We start from the raw sequence: 25,654 nt of genomic DNA on the forward strand, positions 1-25,654 counted from the left end.
ATAGTACATAGTAGAAAATTATTATTACTTCTGCATTGCCGGTGTTTCAATAGCAGTATTACTCTGTTACATATATGTTATGCTTTTTATTAGGTTGTTGATAACATTTTAGTTTGTTTCTATCATAAATGGGAATGTCTCTAGTCATCCGCCTCTATCTGTGATAGTAGCTTGGCTGTGAAGGGGCCTCGGCAGAAGTGAAATGGAGTTGAAGAGCTCCATTAGGAGGCTGTTTGGTTTGTTGGATGGGAGTTGAGGGCCTGAACAAGAGTCATGGCCGCAGGGGTGGAAAAGAGGGTCTGAGAGGTCACTGGTTTTGCATGATTAGATGGTCAGTAGAAGATACCAATTTGGACAAAGGAAAGAGTCAAAGATGACACCTAGGCTTCTCTTTTAGGCAATTGGGTAACTGGCAGCCATTTATCAAGATGGGGACCATGAGTGGAAGCGCAGATTTGAGGAGGGATGAAGAATTCTTGGGTTTGAAAGACTCGGGAGAACTCAATAGGCAGGGATTACGTAAGCAGTGGGAGCTATCAAACTAGGATTCAGAAGAAAGTATTGGTCTAGAGCAGTGGTCAGCAAACTGCGGCTTGTGAGCCACATGCGGCTCTTTGGCCCCTTGAGTGTGGCCACGAAGATTCAATCGCACTGTACGTGCGTGCCCACATGTGGCATTTTGTGGAAGAGCCACACTCAAGGGGCCGCAGTTTGCCAACCACTGGTCTAAAGCTATGGACTTGGGAGACTTTAGTGTATATGGTAATTTAAACAGATGGACTAGATAAGATTGTCTTTTTATTCACTTATTTCTTAATATTTATGGAGCATCTTCTTTGTGTCAGACACAATCCTAAGTGCTTGGGATATCTCAGTAAACAAAACATACAGACTTCTGCTCTAACAGCTTATAGTCTAGTGGGGGAGACATAGACAATAAACAAAAACAAGAAATAGTTATATAACACAATAAAAGATGATAAATGCTGCAAAAAAATAGAAGTAGTGCAGGGTACAAAGAATTAGGAGTGCCCGGTAGAGGGTGGTTGCGGGGATGGATGGTGTATAAAACAGGAAGAGGGCTCAGGTGAGGTCCTCGTGCAATATTTGGGATAGAGGCAGTGATTCTCTGAAGAGTAAAGAGAGGAACGGCTACAGAAAGAGGTGAAGGATTTAGTGTGACCTAATCCAGGGAAATCGATGGGGACTGAGCAGCTGTCATCAACCAGGCACCAGCCTCGTTAGTGGTACCTTTCCATGCACGTGTGAGCAAGGTGATGTCATCAGGTGAAATGTCATAAAGAGAGGGAGTTGCTCCAAGACCAGCTGCAGAGACAACACTTTGAATAGCACTTCTCATGGTGATGATGGCCAGCCCACCTACCTTTCTGTCACTTCTCACGATCAGATCATCTCCCCTGATAAAGCGGTGACTTGGGGTTGAGGTTTGTGTCCCCACTTCCCCCCTCCACGTGCCTTTCCGGATGTGTTTACATTTTCCAGCTCTCTCTGCAGCTGTGTTTCTGTGTTTCTGCCAAGCTCTGAGCGAAATGCTCGGTCACTGTCTCACTCCCTCCAGGTTTTATTAAAGGCCAACTATTCTCCAACTCTACGATAAAGTCATCTAGACCAGTGGTTCGCAACCTTCCTAATGCCACGACCCTTTAATACAGTTCCTCATGTTGTGGTGACCCCAATTTCATTGTTACAAATTGAACATAATTAAAGCATAGTGATTCATCACAAAACCAATATGTAATTATATATGTGTTTTCCTATGGTCTTAGGAGACCCCTGTGAAAGGGTCGTTCGACCCCCAAAGGGGTCGCGACCCACAGGTTGAGAACCGCTGGCCTAGAACCTTTCCCAACAGAGAACCAGTTCTCGCTCTGGGATCTGTCTTCTCACTCCCTGTTTTCAGCCCCTTTTGCAGTCAGCTGGATGACGGCAGCGAGTCTTCCTCAACGCTTTCCTCTGCTTTATGGAGCCAGCTAGCAACCCCACTTCCGGCCTGCAAGTGTAGCTTCTGAGTCAAGTAGAATTTCACAGGTCCCAGCAGGAGGAAAGGCAGGCTTGCCTGAGGAGAGTGACATGAGGAGGAGGAAGAGGGAGCTTGCTGATTTGACTTCCCCAGGAGGAGGGGCCGCATCTCAGAGCATACACCTGACTCCCTGCTTTTCTTTCAGAGAAAACCACTAACAGCCACCCTCTCTCGGGCCAGAATACTGAATAACACAAATATAATGTTACATAGGGGTGATGGTTTCTGAGAACAGAAATTATATGCTGGATTTTAGCGTGGCCTTGTTCAGCTTATGCGTGGTCATTGTTTCTCAGGCATCCCTCAGTTTGGAGTGCCCGGGGGCCGGGGGGGGGGGGGGCTTACTCCAAGCTTGTTAATTCTCTCTCTAGTCATCTGAGTATTTTCCTCACGTGACAGGAGCATGCCTTAGCTACCAAGAAAGCTGTTGATTGTCCAGAGGCCTGGTTTCTGCTTGAGTGAAAAAGAAGCCCAGCTGCTTTCCCAGCTGTCCCAAGGACAGAAGGGCCCTGGTGCTCTGCTCCAATAGACAAACGCCTCCTCCCCAAGGGCTCTCACTTGTCCTTGGACCAAGTCAGGCTTCCCGCCTGAATGCCTGATCAGCTTTTCAGCTTCTTCGTTAAAAAACAAACCCAGGGTTCAGAATATACAGCCTCATTATCCAAGGTTGATGAGTTTTGTTTGTTTGTTTTTTATCACCATATCCCTTTAACTCAGGAAGCAACGCTTCTGGTCCACAGGGCTGGTCCAGAAGTCACCCATTCACACTGTCACGTACTTTTCTAAAGGACCCCACGCTAGTCTTCACTCAGCTGTGTCCCCAAGGCTCAGGCTTCATAGTAAAATAAAATGAAAAAAATCATATTTACTAAGTATCCAGTTATCTGAGACTCTGGAAGTCTTGACACTCTCTTATCATTCACATGTAAGGCAAATAGACAATAAGACAGTCATTTGCTTTGGCATAAAAAGGAAAGGTTTGCTTTAGGATATCTTTCTCATGGACAAACTCTATCATTCCATAATGAGAAATAATTTTTAAAGGGCAAATTATTTGGGGGGTGCGGGGGAGGAGAAACACACTGAGCCCAGCCGGTGTGGTTCAATGGTTAAGCATTGACCTATGAACCAGGAGGTCACAGTTCGATTCCTGGTCATCCAGAGTCTGTCTCTCTCATCATTGATGTTTCTATCCCTCTCTCCCTCTCCCTTCCTCTCTCTGAAATCAATTAAAAAACATGTGTTTTTTTTTAAAAAAAGAAAGAAACACACTGAGACACACGTGAAAAAGACTCTTGGGGAAGATTCTGGGAAAAGGGTGGGAAGGGAGAATCAGGGACCAGTAGCTATGGCAGCGGGTAGGGGTGGTGGTGGCCTTTGTCGCCCACTGAAGTGACCACAGGCCTCCTTGAAAGTGGGCAGGGGATGCCCTGCAGCTGGGGGGAGGTTTCTAGAAGAGAGAGGTGTGGAAGGGTGGGGTCCTGAGTAGCGGAAGGAGAGACAGTGCTAACTATCTCCATATGATCTCTATACTCCTGGTGATCTGGTCTCTAGAGAATTAGTCCCAAGAGCTCAGTCAAGTGCTTGAAAGCAAGTTAACTGTCCCAATCCATGTAGCCCTGGATCAGTATATGTCTGGAGACCTCACGGCAAATTTGTAGCCAGGAATCTGAGGGAAGAAAGCCCTATTCCTTCAAACATCCCCTGACTCTATTTCCATAGTGAAGGCACCCGATCCCCTTCCAGAGCGAGAGGTGGTGTGTCTTTGCTGGGCAATGTACTGTACTCCGTCTTCTGCAGCCGCGGTATCTCCAGTATCGAAATAGCTCAGGCAAGAGCCACATTGAAACCCTATCTACCTCCGAGTCACAGCCTGCTCCCTGGGGAAATGGATTTGGCTTGAGCCCCTTCCAGGAGGAGGTTAGGAGATGGTCTGTCGGGAATTAAAATAGCTCCGGCAGTGCCCGCTCAGCTTGCGAGTAGATAAGAAGCTGGGCCCATTTTCACATTCCACTGCGTGGTCTCAGCCCTCCGTGTGGGCCCAGCAAAAAGGTAACTAGGACTCCCATTATCTCGCTCTAATCTTGGAATTTTAAATGTTTATGCGGAGGAAAGTACAACTGACTCATTCATCTAATCACTTCCAAGAGGGGGAGGGAGAGCTAAGAGTCACCAGGCCAAGATCCCCAGGGGCCAGTGCCCAGAGCCAGCCTGAGGGCATAGCTGGGGGATGATATCAGGGCTTCCCAAAACGGGTCCTTGTCATCGCGGGTCCCAAGTGTGTCCAGGGACAAGAGCCAGTGCACAGCACTCCGGGAGCTGGGCAGGGGGGAGGCTGGCGCGGAGGCCCGGGGCCACGGCACGAAGCTGATAGACTTGGTTGCTCCTGAGGCAGCCAGATAAGCCGACCTCCGTCCCGCTCCACAGGAGTCTGGCCTGACCTGGAAGGAGAGGGGTGATGTGACACCCCTTCCTGCGACACCCTGCTCCGGGGAAGGCCTGGCTCTGCCTTTCCAGCCTGACCATCCACTCAGACACACCAGTTCTCCCTGGAGCTACGCTGACCCTTGCCAAGCTGACCACAGGGACACCACCTCCTGGGTGGTCTCTCTTGTTTTGATGATAGTAAACTTGAGATAAGAGAGACGCCTCACAAAAACAACACCAACAATAACAGCAGCTAGCTAGAAACTACTGAGCACTTGCAGGGACCGTGCAAATAACGCACAACGTGCTTCACACATGCCGTGTCATTTGCATCCTCAAAACCCTGAAAGGTAGCGATTGTTATTATTCCCATTTTATAGATGGGGAAACGGAGGCTCCGCCGGGTCAAATAACCGCCAACCATCACTTTGCCACGGAAGTGGTGGAACCGAGAAACAAACCAAGCCTGCTTGACCGCAGAGCCCCACTTCCTACGGACCATGCCGAGCTCCTCGTGCATCGTCTGGGGGGGCAGGGGGCCCTGTGCTCTCGGAGGCCCCTCCGCTGTCGAGGTTTTCTCCATCCGCAGAGTCCGAGCTGAGGGTGTAGTGTGAGGGCTCTGTGCCCTTTCTCTCGTGGTCTGCCCTGGCATCACCACTTCATCCCCCTGTAGCTGAGGGTGGTGATGGGCCGGGGCCAATGCAGGTCTCCTGACCTGACAGCCCCTGAGTGGTCCTCACGTGTCTGTCGGCATATTCCGAGCCGGCACTTCATGCTTTTAGATATCAGGCAGGAGCCATATTTGCAGCCTTGGCCTTCACCCTGGTTTTGCATCCGGGTGTACCTGCATGTGGTTGCGTGTGCTAACGGTGCATTCACTGGTGCAAGCGGAGGAACCTCTGTAGTGATCGCGCTGTCACTTGGGAAAGCAGATGCGTAGAAACTGTGCCTCTCCAGGGACTGGTCCCCAAATAAGCCTCTCCCCTGGCTGGGAGAGTGTCTTCCCCTTCCCACCGGACTCTGCCAATCTCCACCTGTCACTTCCCTTCCTCGCTCCCCTTTATTGGCGCCGCCCCCTTTCTGTGGCCTGTCCACAGCTGACAGTCATTTGGGCTCGGCTGAATCCTGCCTCCTCCGGGAGTCTTGGCCTGCTCCCTCCTTCCTCTGCCCACCAGCATTCCCCAGTCTCGTCCCTGACATTTCCACTGTGTCCCGTGGCAACACAAGAATAACCTCCTACGCATGCCTCGCCTTCTCCCCACCATACTGTGTCTGGGAATGCTTCTCTTTCTCCCGATTTCTCCTAAAGCGGGAAGCCTGGAAATGAAGAGAGTAACTGAGGAATTGGGGGAAATGGGACAAGTGACTGACTCCTTTATTCCAGATGCTTGACTTCTAGACTTTTCCATGTCATTCTGGTGCCTCAATCTGAGGTCACCAAATGGTACGTATTAGAATGCAAAGGGCATGCTGATTGACTGGTAGCAAACCAGGGCTCCCTCCAGCCCTCCAGCCCTCTCTGAGACCAGGCCCAATGAAACCAGCATGAGCACCCTCCCCAGAACCTGGAGCCTTTTCATTCTCACAATCAAGAAGTCACATTGGCCCCTCAAATCGCAAAAACTCAAGTACAACATGTTGTGGAATATGGAGATGTCCTCAGGCCAGGTGTGCAGAGAGAGGAGAGACACTGGCTGGGCCCCAGTCAGCAGGTCTCTAAACACTGGGACAGACTGGCCCTAGCAAGGTCCTCAAAACAGAGATGAGAAAATGTACCCCCTACTCTGACTTACTGGCCCGTCACACGGCCAAATGAAAGCTGATGGTTTTTGTTATTGCTGCACTATCAAGTGAATGACCGATACAAACTACTCTTCTTATCACCTGCTATCACTCCACTTGAAAAGTAAGGTTGACGGAGGCTAAGAAGAGAAACCATTCTCTCTCCCCACCCCCTTTCTCAAAACATTTCTACCCACAGGGGACACTACTTGGACAACTTTGCAATTTGGCTAATTCCCTCAAAGTCTCTAATTCCACAAATATAAGTAGCATTTGCAATTTCCAAGAAAACATGGTTTCTAAAGTGAAGAAATGTCTAGAAGCTGATTCCCGGAGGCAAGTGGCAGGACCTTCCTGGAAAGCGCTCAGGCTAATGGGCCCCTGAGAAAGGAGTAGAAACATTTTCTCACATCCCATGACAGTGACAAACACAGCTTCGTGTGCAGAGTGCAGGGTTCGCTGGGAGAGACCAGGACGGGAAGGCTCGGAGCTACTTCTGAGCTCTTAAAAGAGGGCGGGAGGTGTTTGAGATCAGAGTTCTAAAGGGGGCCGTGGGCCCCTGAGCGCAAAGAAAAAGGTGACGTTTATCAAACACCCAATGAAATACCCCTGTTTGGTGCAAATATGAGAAAATGATAGCATGTATTTATTTCAGGTGATACCTGCAGATGTTTTATATTATTCTCTGTACTTGCCTATTATTTCACATTTTTTATAGTTAAAAAAGTGCACTTTTGAAAATAAAAGTTGAAAAATCAAGGTTCCCATTAATACCATGGGATACTGTGCAGCTGATACAAAAACTGATTTCTAATGGAGGAAGACGTCTGTGCTCACAGGCAAGGGTCTCCAGGACACGTGCGGGGTGAGAAAAGCAAGTTTCAGAGCAGATGGTTCGCCCAGGCCTGTCTGGCTGACACGCGTTTTACATCTGTGCATATTCGTCCTGCCGTACGTATAGGATTAAATCTAGAAGCAGAGACGAGTTCTTCATAGGAAGGAGGATTAGTGTGGCCATTTCCTGCGGTGTGAATGTCAATGATAAGTAGAGCTTCCTTTTATAACCGTAGAAAAACAATAATGACTCTCCTGAAAGCTCCTCGACTCCCTGGGGCAGCATATGGGCCGCACGCCGGGCCGGGCCGGCAGGCCCCACAGGCCAGCGGCTGGGCTCCCACCTGCCCTGTCCTAGTCTGGCCTCTTTCCTGACTTGACCCTGGCATGTCTGAGTGAGGGGCCGTGACAGATGCCAGCCGTGGTGGCGATGACAAGCCCCAAGCCACATTTGTTCCATTACTTCCAGCCCCTCGCTGCCTTTCCCGTCGGTGGGTGAGAGCTCCTCTCCCTTATCTGCGCGGAGCAGGAGTCAAAAGTTCTCAGCAGCGCGATTGCCGAAGGCCGGGCTGGCAACTTCCAGATAAACCCGAATTCCTCTGGAAGAGCTGGCCCGGGCTCGGGTCAGATGAGCAGCGTGGCCCCGGCCCATTTCGCACTGTGCAGCTGGATAGTAAACCAGATGAAACTGAGCAATTAGGGGACATTCGGGACATGTAAGGGTGTCGCTATAGTGCCGTCTGGTCTGATAGACCCTCTTCCCAAGCTAATGTACCTGTGCCCCGCAGAGACGTGTGGGTAGCGGAGGAGGCAGCTCTGCCTGTGTGAGCCCGTGAGATTTTTCCAAAATAGGCCCAGAGATATGAGGAGTCAAAAGAAAATCCAAATAATAAACAAGGAAGGATCACCCCGACTTTTCCGAGACACATTTCTGCTTCAGTAAACGGATACGAACTAGCGAGGTGGGACACCCCGGGACATTAGCTAATTCTGACATTTGGACTTTAAGCTCCTAGCTCGTCCTGTTAGGGAGTTTGCTAAACATCTGTGCTGTGTTGTGCGTTACATTTGAAGAGGATGCAGATGGCACGCTGTCATCTCAGTCATGTCTCTCATTTTTTTTTAAATATATTTTATTGATTTTTTACAGAGAGGAAGGGAGAGAGATAGAGAGTTAGAAATATCGATGAGAGAGAGACATCGATCAGCTGCCTCCTGCACACCTCCTACTGGGGATGTGCCCGCAACCCAGGTACATGCCCTTGACCGGAATCGAACCTGGGACCTTTCAGTCCGCAGGCCGACGCTCTATCCACTGAGCCAAACCGGTTTCGGCCTGTCTCTCATTTTGAGACAGGGAGGTGGCATTCTCCCTGCTCGCTCCAGTGGCCTCCTGCTACATCTGGTGGGGGGTTGCTTTTCTTTCCTTCAGCACCCCCCCAATTCGATTTCAAAAGATATGGGTTCCCACAGAAAATGTTCAGAAATGGACAAACCTGAAAATAAGGTTTAACCAATAATGCAAGTCATTCTTCCCTGCCAAACACATTGCATTTATAAACACAAGTTCCCATCTGAGTCAATAGACAGAAATGAAACCATGTAGAAAGTACCTTCACCGTTACCTTGAACTGCACACAGTCCTGAAGGGGTGACGCTAGTCCTAATGGGGTGACACACTGAGCAGGTGCAGCAAGCCCTGTGACGTGCCCACACCTCTGACCAGTGTTGGGTGTCCCTGCCCCAGGGAACCAGGTGAACTTCTCCAAATCTGCAGATGCCTTTGCCTTCGACGAGGACAGCAGCAGCGACGGGCTTTCTCCAGATCACACTCGAAGCGAAGACCCCCAGGGCCCAGCGACGTCCCCCCGAGATACCAAAGCTACGGAGATCCCTTTGGCAGGTCCTCCGGGGACAATCCAGGTAACAAACTGCTTCTCAGCCTGTCGTCTCTTCATAGTCCGGAAATGACACTGCCAGGCTGGGTGCCCTCCGAGGTCCAGAGACACGTCTGCATGGCGTGTCACCCCCGGGTCCAGCGCTCTGTGTGGTGGTGAAACCTCCAGAACACCTGGAGGAGAACCCGAGGTCTGTACCCTGGGACGTACTTTTAAAGCATCTGCTCTGCCAAGTAGATACCTTTTATCCCTATTTTCACAAAGTAAAAATGAGGTTCTCTGCCATTAGATGACCCACCACAGTCGCCGGGACAGAATGTGCCAGAGCAGGGCTGCTTTTAACGTCGCCCTTCCATGCACTGAGCAGCCACCAGGGGGCGCTGCGGTTACAAAGCAGAGCGGCATGTTGGTTTTACCTGAGCAGGTTTCTACCTGCAGAGCCCCTGCGAGGCCACTTCCAGCCCCAAACCAAGCACAGCACTCGCCTCTGGACAAATCCACAAACTCGTAACATGTGGAGAATGTATATTGCAAATATTGCTCAAAGCACATTTATAAAGAACAATGATGATATTAACAACAGCCACTGCATTCCATTAGGCACTCACTGAGCCAGGGCCACTCCAGCCACTTCCTGAGCATAGCCTGTTAGGGAGCACTGCCCCCCAGGCTGGAACACTGATGCTGATCCCACAGGGGAGGAGCTCAGGCTCTGGGGCTGAGCAGTGTGTGGTCTCCAGGACACTGCAACCCCCCAGCCCCTCAGCTGCCACCCCTAGAAGCCGTCAGGCCTAGTGGGGTTTTCCTCAGCCTGCCCAGCACCCCTACATGTACACATGCACACAAATACACATAAACACACTTACGTATCCACACAAACACACACACCAAGTGCACATATGCATACAACCACAGACACATACACACATGTACATTAAATATACATGCACAGAACACATCCACACAGATACATATGCAAGCATATACACACATATATCTATGTGTACACAAAGTATACACAGAGACACATACAGCTATACCCAGAACACATACACATATGCACACATACACACAGAGATAAATAGACACACATATACGTACATGCATGCACACTTTTCCTCCATCTGCTAACACCCTCTCATCTCGTTCATGTCCTGCCTCTCCCACAGTTGCTATACCCAATCCTCTCTCTCCCTTTTTCAAGCCCATTACCAAGCCCAACAGGTGGACCTCGTCACAGGCAGGAGGAACCCACCCTCAGGTTGACCAGATATCCCAGTTTGCCAAGAGTAGGTTGGTTCTATTCCTGTCTTGTGAGATAATTCTTAATAATGACCCTTTTCTCTCCTCAGAATATCCTCAATTGGTTGGCAATATACATATATTCTTCTCCTGGAGAAAGTAGTCTTACGTGTACTTGGACAGAAAGCTAGGATTAAAACAGCAGAGCTAGCCCTGACTGGGCGGCCCGGTTAGTTGGAGCATTGTTCTGTACACCAAAAGGTTGGGGGTTTGATTCCCAGTCAAGACACATACCTAGGTCGGGTACAGGAGGCAACTGATTGATGTTTCTCTTACACAGATGTTTCTCTCTATCTCTCTTCCCCTTCTTCTCTCTCTAACATCAATAAAAACATATCCTCAGGTGAGGATTGACAAAACACACAGCAGAGCTATGTGTGTGTTTATGTGGGGTGAGGCGGGCGGGGAGGGGGTGGTGCAGGGGACAGGTCTCTACTTTAACACGTCTATGTCACAGTTTTGACCCTTACATCCTAGTAATGCTACAATTTGGATTTCAGGATCTAACTTCTGGCTCCGAAAATGACAGGAATGACTCGGTCTCACAGCCCAGCAACCAGTCAGACACAGGGAAGCAGGGGCTCGGCACCCTCAGCACCACCAACCCCGGGCACACTGCTGTGAAGGTAGGATGGGCCTGCCTCCACGCAACCCCCTGACTTCTGGCTCACAGAGCAGCGCTGAGCAGAGCTTTCTGAGCTAGGTCTGGGAAGAGGAAAGCCATGCAGACCCTGTTATAGGTTTAGTCTGCTAGGCACATGCATGACAGCTGTGAGCTGTGGAGCCATCAGGGTACATGGACCAAGATCCAGCTTTCTATGCCGCACAGCGTGGGGCTTCCCTGTAGGGGAAGCCTATGCATTTGTATTTCTTTGGCCTCAGCGCCCACTAGTTTGTCCTGGCTTAAAAGACTTCCTAAGTTCATCCTAGAGGTAGACGCAGCTGGTGGTAACGCACACAGAATTGTAAGCGCCATCAAATGAGCAGAGGGGAGTTGAACTTCATGCAAGGGAAGCCAACCTGAATGCCTTGCACAAGTAAGACCTCCCTCGGTCCAGCCAGGCTCCCTGTGGAAGTGCAGGTAAAGGGGCGATGTTCTTCGTGGTAGACAAAGAACTAAAGCATTTAGCATATCGTTGGTTTCAGTTCTCAGCGTTGTATCTCATCGTTCCCAGAGTGCGCTCTCCTTAGCTGCCTGGGAGTCATTTAGCCTTCCTAGCAGTTTATCCCATGCAACTCCTAATTGCTTTGGGGGCATGTCTCTCACCTCTGCCACCGCCACTTAATGAATATTGAAATGACTCTAAGCAAGTATTTTACTAGTGGTTGTAGACTGAGTCACAATCCATGTTAAAGTAACAGCCCGTGGTCCCCGGCCCTGCGTACACAGAAGTGGACGGCAGGCATTTCGGCTGCCCAGTAAGCACCCCCACCAAACTGCAGTGGCTTAAACCTCGCTTCCAATTCACTCAGCTCAACAGCTTTGCAGTCATGTGACTGCTGCTGAAGTGTTCACCGCAGGTGGAAGGAGGAAGTGATTCACATTATTTCCAAAGTTGTGTACAAAGAAATTGTATGAACATTTCCACCAACGTATTTTAAATTCCATAGTTCAAATTAGCAAAGCTTCAGGCCTGCGCACTCTGAGAAGGTTGCCCTGAGGGAGGACGGGTCCGTTTTAATAAAGAGCAGGACTGAGAGCCAGCCCATCAGGCAGCACTGCACCGGTGGTTTACGTAAGAGCCCACATCCCTTCTGATTGGTCAATGCCTGTGACTTCTCCTTGTTGAATATTCATCATCTCTAAATTAAGAGGATCCTAGAGGGCTTCTCAAAGAAGGAGGGAACCCCGCTGGGAACCCCTCTGCCCTGCTGGCTGTGAGAGGCTCCTGGGAGGCCAATGTGAAGGCACAGCAGTGCTCTCAAGTGGGAAGTCTCCTATGGAGAGGAAGGTGTTCTCCACGCAGGCTCTGGGGGCACAGTCACAGGGTGTCTGCCCTCCAGGAGCCTGTTGGGCAGGGGTCCTCAAACTTTTTAAACAGGGGGCCAGTTCACTGTCCCTCAGACCGTTGGAGGGCCGGACTATAGTTTAAAAAAAAACTAGTCAGCTGCTAAGCAACAGGCAGCGGCGGCAAAAACACCCGGCGGGCCGGATAAATGTTTTCGGCGGGCCGCATGTGGCCCACGGGTCATAGTTTGAGGACCCCTGCTGTTGGGTATCACAGCACCACTAACACAGTGCTTTGAGCAAATAAGGAAAATGTGCCCCTAAGAACTTGACCAGACATTTCTCCAAAGATAAGGAAATTGCCAATAATCACATTAAAGGTGTTACATGTCATTAGTCATCAGAAAAATGCAAACCAAAACCACAACAAAATACTGCAGCACACCCACCAGGATGCTATAGTAAAAACGGGAAAAAAGCAACTGCTGGTGAGGATGTGGAGACTGGAACTCTCATATGTTGCCAGTGGAAAATTACATTTATATAATGTAAAATGGTTTCCATCCATTATGGAAAGCAGTGGTGGCCCCTCAATAAGTTAAGGGTTGAGTTATTGTGTGACCCAGTAATTCCACTGCTAGGTATTTGCCCAAGAGAACTGAAAACAGGTGTTCAAACAAAAACTTGTACACGAATATTCATAGCACACTCCTCACAATAGCGAAAAGTCGAAACTAACCCTAAGGTCCATCAGCTGAAGAATGGACAAGCATGTGGCATATCCACACAACGGAATATTATTCGGCCATAAAGAGAAATGAGTGCTGATACATGATACACCATGAATGAACCTTGAAAGTGTTATTCTGAGTGAAAAAGCCCAACACAAAAGACTACATATTGTATGATTTCATTTCTATGAAACATCCTGAATAGCCAAAGCCATAGAGACGGACAGCAGAAGTGCCTCCCAGGGGCTGCAGGAAGGAGGGCGGGGGTGGGGGTGGTTGCTCAGCGGTATGTATGGCCTTCTTTGGGGGGCGATGAATATATTCTGGAGCTAGATAGTGATGACACGCACAACATTGTGAATGTATTAAGTGCCACTGAATTGTGTATTCTCAAATGGTGGCTATGGTGATTTTGTGTTACTTGTATTTTATCATAATACTAGGGGCCCCGGTGGGGCCCCTCGGCCTGGCCTGTGCCCTCTCACAATCCGGGACCCCTCGGAAGACGTCAGATAGCCAGTTTTGGCCCCATCCCTACAGGCCCGATCCAGACAGGAGGGAGCCCGATCCTGTGTGTTGAGTGTCCCCTGGTGGTCAGTGTGCATCAAAGCGACTGGTCAACTGGTTGTTTGGTCATTTGGTCGCTTAGGCTTTTATATATATAGATAAGCAGAGGTTCCCCTTCCCCAGGCAGCCATAGTCCCGCCTCAGGACCAACAACCTCCGAAGCAGAGTGACAGCTGGATTTCAGTCCCCTCCCCTCAGCAGGGGTGTGGCCATGCCATAAGAGACTCACAGATAGGAGACATGGCTATGAGTTAGGAAAAGCTTCCCCAGTGAGTTGAGGTTTGGGCTGGACTCAGAGGATGAACTGGAGTCGTACAACAAGTGGAGGAGGGAGTTCTAAAACAGCAGAAAATTACAAGGAATAGAGGCAGGAGGGGTGAGCTGCTGGAGAGGGCAGGTCTAGGCAGTTTGGCACCAGCCTGCTGTGGCTGACGAGTTTGACTTCACCTCGCAGGCAGGGGCTGCTGTGTTGTGTGGCAGCCCCACTGTGTGCCTGCAGGTTGAGTGAGGAAGCTCCAGGCCACAGGGTACACTGTTCGCTATCGCATTGCACTCACCTGCCTTACACCTTCGCGCCTGGGTCTTAAGCCCCTGGACCTTGGATGCAGCTCTGTCTTAGGTTGTTCTCCCCTTAGGTTGGCCATGCAGTTCTGGGTAGGAAACAGCAAAACAGACCCACAGCTGTAATAGCCTCTGGCCGCAGAAAGACTGTGAAACGGCACAGGTCCATGAATTCAGAGCTCCATGTGCTCAGTAGTCTTGGCCCTCACTGTACAGTGGCTCAGTGAGAAAATGGCTCGGTTTTAGAACCTTCTGGATGGCCCAGTCCCTGTGGTAAGTAAGGCAACATGGAGAGAAAATTCTTAGCAAGACTCAGGGCTGAAGCTCCCGGGACAAGGCAAGTCCCAGCTGAGGTGGGAACAGAAGCTGCCAAGCAGCGCAGAGCTGACTGCGGGGCCTGGAGAAGTCCTCCAAGTGTGAGACTGATTCATTAACTGGAATGCTAATCGATTAACGAGCAGGGAAGGCCTCCTGCGCATTATTCATTAGTCTCCCAGATGCCTCCTTGAGAAAACAAAGAGGCTTCGGTGATGGGATGTGCTGGTCAGAGGAAGGCGAGTGGGCAGCTCCCCTGGGTAGGTCACCTTCAGATGTGTGTTTTGTGGTTAAAGTGGTGACGCTGCCCTTCAGAACGGGCCTGCCAGCTATGCAGGAGCCCCCTCTTCTGGGCACTGCTGGTACCACACGTTCCCTCCACCTTTTCCCCAAATTCTCAAGAATCTTCCGTCATGATATCCATGTTCTTCACTTCAACCTTCTGGAAAAAGTCAAGGTTTGAAATTTATATTTTTCAACTGATCATAGTATGAACCTATTGCTTCCTAACATATGGAGGCCTTTGATTTTAGATCATAGATCTAATCACACCGCCCTCTAGTCCTGTTGTTACTTCAGTACTGTCTTTCATCACCCTTACATTGGTCACTGAGACAGGAAATAGAGACTATTTTCCCCAACTTGGAGGTGAGGTAACTAAGATGTAGTAAGGTACTTGTACCACCTTCAGAAATTTCTCTTCACTCCCTAGCCTGTATGCTTAACTTCTCTTTATGTGTCCAAATCATGCTCTATAAAGGGTAACTTCTGGGGGGTCCCAGGGCGTGGCTAACCCTCCCCATAGTAAGTACAGTATTCCGAGGGTACCACTTCCTGATTTTATATCAGGATTAGGGATGGTGGTGGGAGGGACAGTCTATATTACTTTTCAGCCTGAAGTAGCAAAACTTCACATCCTGGATTTTCAAAGCCAAGGTTAATTTCCTCTACATGTATGGCATTACTACGTCAATTTGCTAAGTGCTTAACCAGCAGTGATTCCACATATACATATGAGGGTACTTTCCTATGAATCAGCCCCAAGATCAGAATGTGTTAGACGGCAGTTGGTCTGAGATGAGGAAAGTGTTCTCACTCTACTCTGGGAGGAAAAACCTTCAGGAGCCACTTCTAAGGTTCAAGATTCCCACCTAAAGGGTGTGCTTCCAGTCCATTAGACATCTCCGTGTCCCAGGGTCTCTGCACATCATGCTTTGCTGTCTGTATGTCCAAGATTCGAGAACATCTATTGGACAGACCCTCCTTGCGTGTTCTCCCACCTAAGGGGTGTGCTTCCAGACCATTAGACATCTCCGTGTCCCAGGGTCTCTTTGCACATCGTGCTTTGCTGTCTGTATGTCAAAGATTCAAGAACATCTATTGGACAGACCCTCCTTGCGTGTTCCCATGACACCGGTCATTCTCTTCATCACCTAAAGCCATGTTCGTCTCCATCCTCTTGCAGTCCAAGTCCTTGAGTGACAGTAAGAACCGCCACAAGAAGCCCAAGGACCCCAAGCCAAAGGTGAAGAAGCTCAAGTACCACCAGTACATCCCCCCGGACCAGAAGGCGGAGAAGTCACCGCCACCCATGGACTCGGCCTATGCGCGGCTGTTACAGCAGCAGCAGCTGTTCCTGCAGCTGCAGATCCTCAGCCAGCAGCAGCAGCAGCGCTTCGGCTACACCAGCATCCACCCCGCTCAGCTCAAGTGAGTCCCAGAGCCCAGGCTGTGCACAGGGTGGGTGGCTCCTCTCTGCCCGGGCACCGGGCCAGCAGCCGCGGCCAAGGCCCATGCTGCATCGTGCCTCACCTGTTATGTTTGGAAACTGGGCACGCCTTTTCAGGAACATAGGCCGGGAGGGAGCAAGGAAATCAATGCCCCTGATAAGAGGCCTCTCTGGGAAAAGGGCGATGTGACCACTGTGAGGCTGCAAGTGGAACAGAGAGGTTTCCCTCAGTTGGGGTGGGCGTTCAGCTGTCTCCCTGTTCGGCCTTGGGTGACGCTGGCCATTATGCTGAGTACAGCCAAGCTCCACAGGTTCGCTTCTGCTCGACAGGGCTGCATCTGCTAAGTCACGCATGGATACGCCCCACCCATATGCCAGTCTCCACCTCTCCCTCCGGTCTCCCCCAGACTCGGCCTGAGTGTCACTTGCCACTTGCCAGCTAGCCGGCTGTGGCTTTCCTCACCCTGCCTGATCCTTGTAGACAATTAACTTGTGATCTCATCTAAATAGAAGTCACCCCCTAAGGGTTCTGGTCACCCAATTCCAATATGTGGGGGATGTTTTCCCCACATCACCAAGCGACTCCCCAACACCATCAGGTTGTCCAACTAGCTACCTGGAAACAGCATCAGAATCCACAGGTAAGGGCTCAGTCCCCAAGACTGGTGCTCTCACCTTCTTAAGATGCCAGAAATTGTCCAGAAGTTGTTACATGGGCTTCTGGTCAACCAACTATAGATCAGAGATTCCCACAACCTACTCCTTGGGTTTGATTAATGTGCTAGAGCGACTCATGGAACTCAGAGAAACATTTTACTTACTAGATCACTGCTCATGGAACTCAGGGAAACATTTTACTTACTCGATCACTGGTTTATTGTGAAAGAATACAACTGAGGAACAGCCAGATGGAAGAGATGCATAGGGCAAGGTGTGGGGAGGGGCATGGAGCTTCCAACCCTCTCCAAGCCAGCTACTCTGCCAGACCTCCACATTGTCACCGACCCAGAAACATTCTGGCCCGCAACCTTTTGGGTTTTTAGGGAAGCTTCATGGCAAAGCCAGGGCTGATTACATCATTGGCCATTGGTGAATTCAATCTCCAGTCCCTCACCCTGCCTGGAGGCCAGGGAATGAGAAGGTGGTGGGACCAGAAGTTTCTACCTTCTAATCACAGGATGGATTCTCCTGGCAGCCAGCATCCCTCCTTAGATAGAGTCCAAAAGCCACCTCATTAACACAACAAGAGACACCTCTGTCACTCTCCTCACTTGGGAAGTCCCAAGCGTTTTAGCCGTGAGCCAGAAATTGTATGAACACCAAATATATATTTCTTATTATATATCACAATATATAGATCTGACTGTATTTCAAGTCCCTCTTTTTCGTTTGTTTTCAGGGAACCAAACGAGCAGATGGTCAGAAATCCAAACTCTTCTTCAACACCACTGAGCAGTACCCCTTTGTCTCCTGTCAAAAACAGCTTTTCTGGACAAACCGGTGTCTCTTCTCTCAAGCCAGGCCCACTTCCATCAAACCTGGATGATCTGAAGGTATAGGATTGGGCATGATTTTCTTTTCTTTTTGCAAACAAATACATCAGTACATTTAAAATAACATTTTCACCAACTGATTTCTTGTATAGAACATGATGAAGAAGAGTAGGAGAGAGACTCAGTAGGTGACAGAGTATTAACTGCTATGGTTAAATACCCAACCTTGACTGGCTATGCAACCTTGGGTTAGTTTCTTAATTTTTAGCACCTCAGATTCCTCATTTGCATAAATGGCTTATCATGAAAATCCAATGGAATCGTTTATACATGACAGAACATAGCACAAAGAATAGCTATGGGATTGATATGAGCTCTGAGCCAGTGGTCAATCCCATGGTGATCTCTTACCAATCTCTGGTAAAATGAGGAAAATAAAAACCATATAAAGGGCTTTTCATAAATCTAAGTATGTTCAGCAGATCTGACTAATATTTATTCAAAGTACTTATTTTCTCCAGATGTTTTGAATGCTGAAAGATACTTTCCAGTAGGAAATGATGGTAGTAGATGAAAGCTGAGTGTTTCTGAGAAAGTTTTGTTTCTTTTTATTAAAAGAAATATCTATATATATAAAAGCCTAAGTGACTGAATGACCAGTTGACCGGTCGCTATGACATGCACTGACCACCAGGGGACAGATGCTCAATGCACAGGATCGGGGCTCCCTCCTGTCTGCATCTGGCTTGCAGGGATCAGGCCTGCGGGGATCAGGCTGAAACTGGATTGCGAGAGGGTGCAGGCCACGCCAAGGGACCCTAGAAGCGAGAGGGCTTCTAGTTATTAAATAAGGATACTAATCCTTATTTAACAAGATAAACTGTTGGTAACTCTATGTCTTTTATATAATTTAAAGCAATGTACTAGTCAATGAAATCCAGTCAGAGACCTTCTGAAATGTAGCAGCCACTTGCGACATGGTATTATGTGCTAGCAGTTTACTCTGGTCACTGACCACAGACCCTCAGTCACGGAGATGCCCCTGAGCTTTGAGCTGAGCCTGGTGTGGTTCGGAGGAACCCTCAGCACGGCGCATGCATTCACCCGGATTCACACAGAACTGAAAAGGGTGAGCGCGGTGCCTTGCTGCTCTACTAGCACACCTGCTGTCCGCAGCGCCTCCTCACTCTCAGTGATGGCACCTCTTTACCCACAAAGGGTCTTACTTAGCATGGTTCCCAAAAGACTAAATTCATAAAAGTCCCCTAGTCTTCACTGGGCCGGTGCCACAGCCCTGTCTCAGTCCTCATTGCCACCCTCATTCCCATGTTCAGTACTTGGTCATTATCTTCTTTGAGGGGAGGTAGGATTGGGGTTATTTCCAATTAAAGGAAACTCCATGGCTGCTGAGTGCCCACACCAGTAAATAATGTGTATCTTGGGTCCTAATATCAAAGGCTTCTCTATTCCTCCCGCTTGGAATACAAGTGCTCAGGTTTGGACTTGGCATCCATAAACCTAGATGCCAAGCGCATGACAATGCTCTCCAGAGCCATAGGGTACGCACCTTCCACTCCCCAGATCATAAACCTATCGAGGCCAAAGCAGGCTTCCTCACCTGGGAAACATTACACCGTGAAATAAGCCAGATACAGAGACAAATATTGTATGAGTCCACGTATATGAGGTACCTCGCGTAGTCAACTTCATAGAGACAGCAAGTAGATGCGGGTTACTGGGGGCTGGAGCAGGTGAGAATGGGGAGTTAGTGTTTCACCGGGACAGAGGTTCAGTTGGAGATCCCGGAAAGGTTCTGAGAGGATCCTGCTGATATTTGCCCAACATTGTCGATGCACTGGTGCCACTGAGAAGTGATTGAATGGTGAGTTTTATGTTACATGTCTTCTATCACAATAACAAAGATTCCTTTTGAAAGGAGTCTCGCACTGGATGGGAGCCTGGTCAGGTAGGACTAGAGATGCCTGGGCCAGAGAAAGATGGTCCATACATGACGTGCCAGCCCTCGGGGGCCCCAAGCTCTGTTCTCGGGGTCACCGGCTGGTCACAGTCCCAGTAATTAGCACAGGCATTAGGAGATGATGGCGATGACAGTGGCGACTAGCATTTTTTAATATAAGCTGTCAGTCAGCCATGCTAAGTAGATTTGCTTTAAATTTTACCCCACAACAGACATTTTAAATGGGAATGTAAAAATCAAAATCTTGAAGAGATTAAATAATGGATGACAAAACTGGGATCTGAACTTAAGTGACTGATTTCAAAGGCTTTGCCACTTCAGATGAGAATGGAAAGAAAGGAAGGGACAGACTGAAGACTGGACTTGACCATGGGGTGTGGGAGAGAGGAGAGAAAGAAAGCTTAACTGGGTGAATGGGAGAGTTTGCACAGGTGGCAAACGGGGAAGGTAGTTTGGGGAGCTGATATGAGGGGACACGGGCAAGTTTATTCAGTCTGGGAAAGCTGAGTCTCCGGTACCGGCAGTTTCTGTTAGGAATATACCAAGTTGTTTGGGTTCAGCTGTGTTGTAGGGCACAGGGACAGAAATTTGGGGATTGTTTTCATAGTGGGGAGGGTTGAAACTAGAAGAGTGGATGAGATAGAAGGAGAGCAAAATGGAAAGAGTGGCGAGGAGAATGGAACAGGGAGAAAGGAAGCAGAGAAGAGGAATAAGGGAAGCAAATGATGTAATCACACTTTGGGAAAGGAAGAAATAAGAGGAATTAATGAAGGTGACCCTCCAAAAAAGTAATCAGAACCTGGCCAGTGTAGCTCAGTTGGCTGAGTGTCGTCCTGTGCACCAACAGGTTGCTGGTTTGATTCCCGGTCAGGGCACTTACCTAGGTTGCAGGTTTGATGCCCAGTCGGGGGCATATTGGAGGCAACCAATTGATGTTTCTCTCTCACATAGATGGATGTTTCTCTCTCTCTCCCTTCCTCTCTCTCTAAAGTCAATAAAAAAACATAAAAACTCTAAAACCAATACAAACATTTTTTTAAAAAAAATAACCAGAAAGGTAAGGCAATGAGGTGATATTTTCCATAAATGCTGATGTTTTGCTACATAGAAATTAAGGGGGAAAGTACAGAGAATAGAGTTTAGTTTCTCATTAAAAACTTACAAGCGGTAATATCACAGGCCATTTTTTGTGTTTGTTTTGTATCCAGTTTCTAACAAACTAGTGGGAGAGAGAGAATAAGAATGTGAAGATGAATGGGAAATTTAAAAACTGGGGCAATATTTAATAGAGACTAAGAAATAATGGTTCATACTTTTTAGATGTGATAATGGTATTGTATCTGTGTGTTTTTTTAAAGTACTTATCTTTAAGAGATAGATACCAAATTCTTACAGATTAAATTATATGATTTCCTGCAACATAATTCAAAAACATAGGGGAAGAAGTGGTTTGGGTATAAATGAAACAAGATTGGGCATGAGTTGATAATTATTGAAAGTGGTTGATGGTTATATGGGGTTCATTATACTTTTCTATTACTTTCATGTATGTTTGAAATTTTCCATAATAAATGGTTTACATTATCAATGATTGAAACACCAATCAATGCAGAAAGGAGGTGTATACAAAACTTTGTTCCAAGCAAGCCCACACAGCATAATATTCTGAAATGTAAGGTAAACTGAACTCACCCAGCATCCAGTTCACTTTAGAATATGAGCTACATTATTTGATAATGTACTTTAAGTTATTCAGTGTCAGAACAGATTCCAAAAATAAATGCAGAACTCATTAATTGTAAGTAATTCAAAATTAAAACAATGAGTTGGCACTTTGCACTTTTTCCAACCAGCAAATCTAAAAGAAAATAATAAAAGCAATGCTAGCAAGCACGGGGGGCGCAGAGAAGGGAGGGGGAGCATATGTATTGCTTGGAGCAGTGTAAATTGTCTTAATCCTTTTAAAATACCTTTTAGCTGAGTGTAAAATAATATTATTCACTAGTGAAATACATTTGTGTTTAGAGAAGTAAAGAGTATTTTAAAAGGCAGTTGACTCACATAACAGATTCTATTTCCTTCTAGTCTTGAAATGCATATGGACATATTTTGCTTTAAAATAACTATGTGAGCATAAATTTCTGACATGCATTTTTGTTTCACATATGAACATTTTTATAACTCTTAATAGTCAAAAATCCTTTAATTTTTAATAGCAGTATATTATTTCACCACCTAGTTAACATTTCTCTGTTAAACATTTAACTTGCTTCCAAATGTTTACTGTTAAAAATATAACTTGTACATACACTTATTTATCTAAATATCTCCCCAGGCTAAATACATAGGAATGGAATTTCTGAACCAAAATATATTACCATTTTTAGAAGTTCTTGCTACATATTGCCCACTTTCTGTCCTGAACAACTGTGCCTCGCTGGTCCCAGAAGCAGTGTTAGCACTTCTCAGACATGGGTGTGCACACGAGTCACAGGGGCTCTGGGTAAAATGCAGCTTTCGATTCAGTAGGTCTGGGAGGGGCCTGAGATTTTGAATTTCTAACATGTTCCCCAATGCTGCAAGTGCTGTTGGTCCACGGACCACACTCAGAATAGCCGAATATCTATAATAATAAAAGTGTATTATGCTAATTAGACTGAACAGCCAAACAACCTTCCAGACGTCCTTCTAGACATCCTTCCGGACGACCTTCCCGATGAAGCTGCGGCATTGGGGGCCAAGGCAGAGTGGTTAGGGGCAATCAGGCAGCCAGGCAGAGTGGTTAGGGGCAATCAGGCAGAGTGGTTAGGGGCCATCAGGCAGGCAGGTGAGTGGTTAGGGGAGATCAAGTAGGCAGGCAGGCAAGCGGTTAGGAGCCAGCGGTCCTGGATTGCGAGAGGGATGTCTGAGAGGTCCTGGATTGGGAGAGAGTGCAGGCTGGGTCGAGGGACCCCCCCTTCCCATGCGCAAATTCCGTGCACCAGGTCTCTATTCTATAATAATAAAAACATAATATGCTAATTAGACTGGACAGCCAAACGACCTTCTGGACGTAACTCCAGACATCCTCACGAACAAATCCACAGTGGTGGGGACCGAGGCAGAGGCAGTTAGGGACAATCAGGCAGGCAGGCAGAATGGTTAGGGGTGATCAGGAAGGCAGGCAGGTGAGTGGTTAGGGTTGATCAGGCAGGCAGGCGAGCAGTTAGGAGCGATCAGGTAGGCAGCGAGTGGTTAGGGGCAATCAGGCAGGCAGATGAGTGGTTATAGGCGATGAGGCAGGCAGGCAGAGTGGTTAGGGGTGATCAGGCAGGCAGACAGGTGAGTGGTTAGGAGCCAGTGGTCCTGGATTGTGAAAGGGTGCAGGCCAGGCTAAGGGCCCCCCACCCCCCGCTCCCATGCACGTGCACCGGGCATCTAGTTAAGTATAAAATAGCTTAAAAACAAAATAAACAAACACAAACCAAAAAACATTTTTAGCCTTGGGCAGTGTGGCTCAGTCGGTTGGAGCATCATCCCATACACCAAAAGGTGGTGGGTTCGATTCCTGGTCAGGGCACACACCCAAGTTGTGGGTTCAATCTCTAGTCAAGAGGCAACCTATTGATTGCCTCTCATATCAATGTCTCTCTCTCACCAATTTAAAAATTTTATTCATTTATTTTTGCTGCTATTTAAGTAACACAAAGTGCTATTGCAAATTTCTTTGTCAATTAGATGAATACAAAAATATGTATATTTTGTTTGCAAATCTTGGACTACTAATGATGGTACACATACATTATCGGCCATTTAAAAATGTTCTCTTTTGTGAAGAGTTGGATGATGTCCATTGCCCATTTGTATGTTGTGTGTCCATCTTTCTCTTCGGGTTGTTAAACACACTTGGCACATCGAGCATACTAATGCTTTATTATTTTTCCTGCAACTATTTTTTCTTAAAATTCTATTTGTATTTGCATCTTCATTTCATGACTGATAGGAGTTTTCAAATTTTTTTGGTCAACTTTTTATGATTAGCTTCTTTGGTTTTATGCTCAAAAGGTCTTCCCCTAAAGAATATCAGAAGGATATTTTCGTACATATTCTTCTAGCTGTTTATGGAATTATTGACATTTAGGTATTTAATATGGTTCCTGTTTTAATTATAAAAGTAATATGCTTATGGGAACTACTTAGGAAATACAGATAAAGAGAACCATCGTTAACATTTTAGCACATCTTTATCCAGATATTATAATCTGCAAGCACAGGCTTAAATATATATTCATATACGTTATATATGTGTGTGTGTGTGTATATATATATATATACAGTATATGTGTATATACTGTATATATATGTAATTCTTAGAAAATAGAATGAAGTAATTGAAACCTTTTAAATGTAATACTATACCATAAATAATTATTTTTATATCAACAAATATTTATAGCATCAGTTTTAATAGATCTAAAGTATTCCATCATTTGCATTCATTATTATTTATTTAGTTTCTATTTTTTTAGATATCTGATGGTTAAAATTCATGAACATGGAAAAGTGCAGGGATGAAATAATTATATGTGCATCAACATAACAATAACAGCCCCTACATGCCTGACCATGTGCAAAGTACTCTTCCCAGTGCTTTCCACTGTTTAAGCTACCTCAGTCCTCACGAGAGACTATAAGTGGTAGGATTGTCTGTTGTGCAGGAGCGGAGCTGGGGCACAGGGTGACCACTGAACTGGGAAGAGCAGGGCCAGCATTTGAATTGGGGGTCTTATTGCCACACCTCTCTCGCTCAGTAGAGCACTGCTATCCGCCAGCTGTTAAACTCAGGACAGGGTGTAGTGTACAGCCGCGGTTCTCCAGCACTGGGCCGGGACCAGCGGCATCAGCGCCCCGGGAACTTGGCAGAAAGGCTCCTCTCAGCCCCAACCCCTGACCCACTGAACCAGAAACTGGTGTAGGGGCCCAGCTACCTGTGTAAGAACCCCCAGGGTCCCGCTACCTGTGTAAGAACCCCCAGGGGCCCAGTTACCTGTGTAAGAACCCCCAGGGGCCCAGTTACCTGTGTAAGAACCCCCAGGGGCCCAGTTACCTGTGTAAGAACCCCAGGGGCCCAGTTACCTGTGTAAGAACCCCCAGGGGCCCAGTTACCTGTGTAAGAACCCCCAGGGGCCCAGTTACCTGTGTAAGAACCCCCAGGGGCCCAGTTACCTGTGTAAGAACCCCCAGGGGCCCAGTTACCTGTGTAAGAACCCCCAGGGGCCCAGTTACCTGTGTAAGAACCCCCAGGGGCCCCGCTACCTGTGTGAGAACCCCCAGGGGCCCAGTTACCTGTGTAAGAACCCCCAGGGGCCCAGTTACCTGTGTAAGAACCTCTAGGGGCCCAACTACCTGTGTAAGAACCCACAGACCTGGGTTCTAGCACCTGCTCTGGTTTGAGAATCGCCCACAAGGACGGGTGGGAGGTAGGAGGCAGCACACTGGAGTGTGAGCATGCTGCAGGATGACTGGTTGCCAGAACTTGGGCAGGTTTCAGTCTTCTCATCTGTAAAATGGGGACAGGACCAGGATGGGATTGGCGAGCAGCACAGAGGTGCCTCTGTGGCTCATGTGGGCTCTACATTTCTAGGACAGGTCTATGATTCAGGAGCCATGAAAACATGGGATAGGACACATTGTAAGAGCATTAATAAAATTGTTCAAAACTGATGTGTATGGGGTGCAGGGGAGGAAGTGAGACGGAAATAATAAAAAGAGAAGTGGACACTGTGAGACTGCATTTGTGATCGTTTGAAGTTAATGTAATAATAATACACGTTTAAAACCCTGTCATGAACAGCACAGTAACGTGCCCCGCTCTCTTCAGGTGTCCGAGTTAAGACAGCAGCTTCGGCTCCGAGGCCTGCCCGTGTCAGGCACCAAGACGGCGCTCATGGACCGGCTGCGGCCCTTCCAGGACTGCGCGGGGAGCCCCGTGCCCAGCTTCGGGGACATCACCACCGTCACCTTTCCCGTCACGCCCACGGGCGCCCTGCCCCATTACCAGTCCTCCCC

General features: G+C 47.9%; 1 protein-coding gene across 1 annotated transcript in view; it reads left to right on the plus strand.

Annotated features, from left to right (window-relative positions):
• Positions 1–25,654, plus strand: part of MYOCD (myocardin) — a 41,656-nt gene that overhangs the window by 6,421 nt on the left and 9,581 nt on the right. Inside the window, 5 exon segments of the mRNA XM_015562546.1 lie at positions 8,832–9,007; positions 10,785–10,910; positions 15,872–16,116; positions 17,535–17,688; positions 25,467–25,652. Of these exon segments, the coding sequence (XP_015418032.1) occupies positions 8,832–9,007; positions 10,785–10,910; positions 15,872–16,116; positions 17,535–17,688; positions 25,467–25,652 (887 nt within the window).

Source organism: Myotis davidii, unplaced genomic scaffold, assembly GCF_000327345.1.
Source record: "Myotis davidii unplaced genomic scaffold, ASM32734v1 scaffold37, whole genome shotgun sequence".
NCBI lineage: Eukaryota > Metazoa > Chordata > Mammalia > Chiroptera > Vespertilionidae > Myotis > Myotis davidii.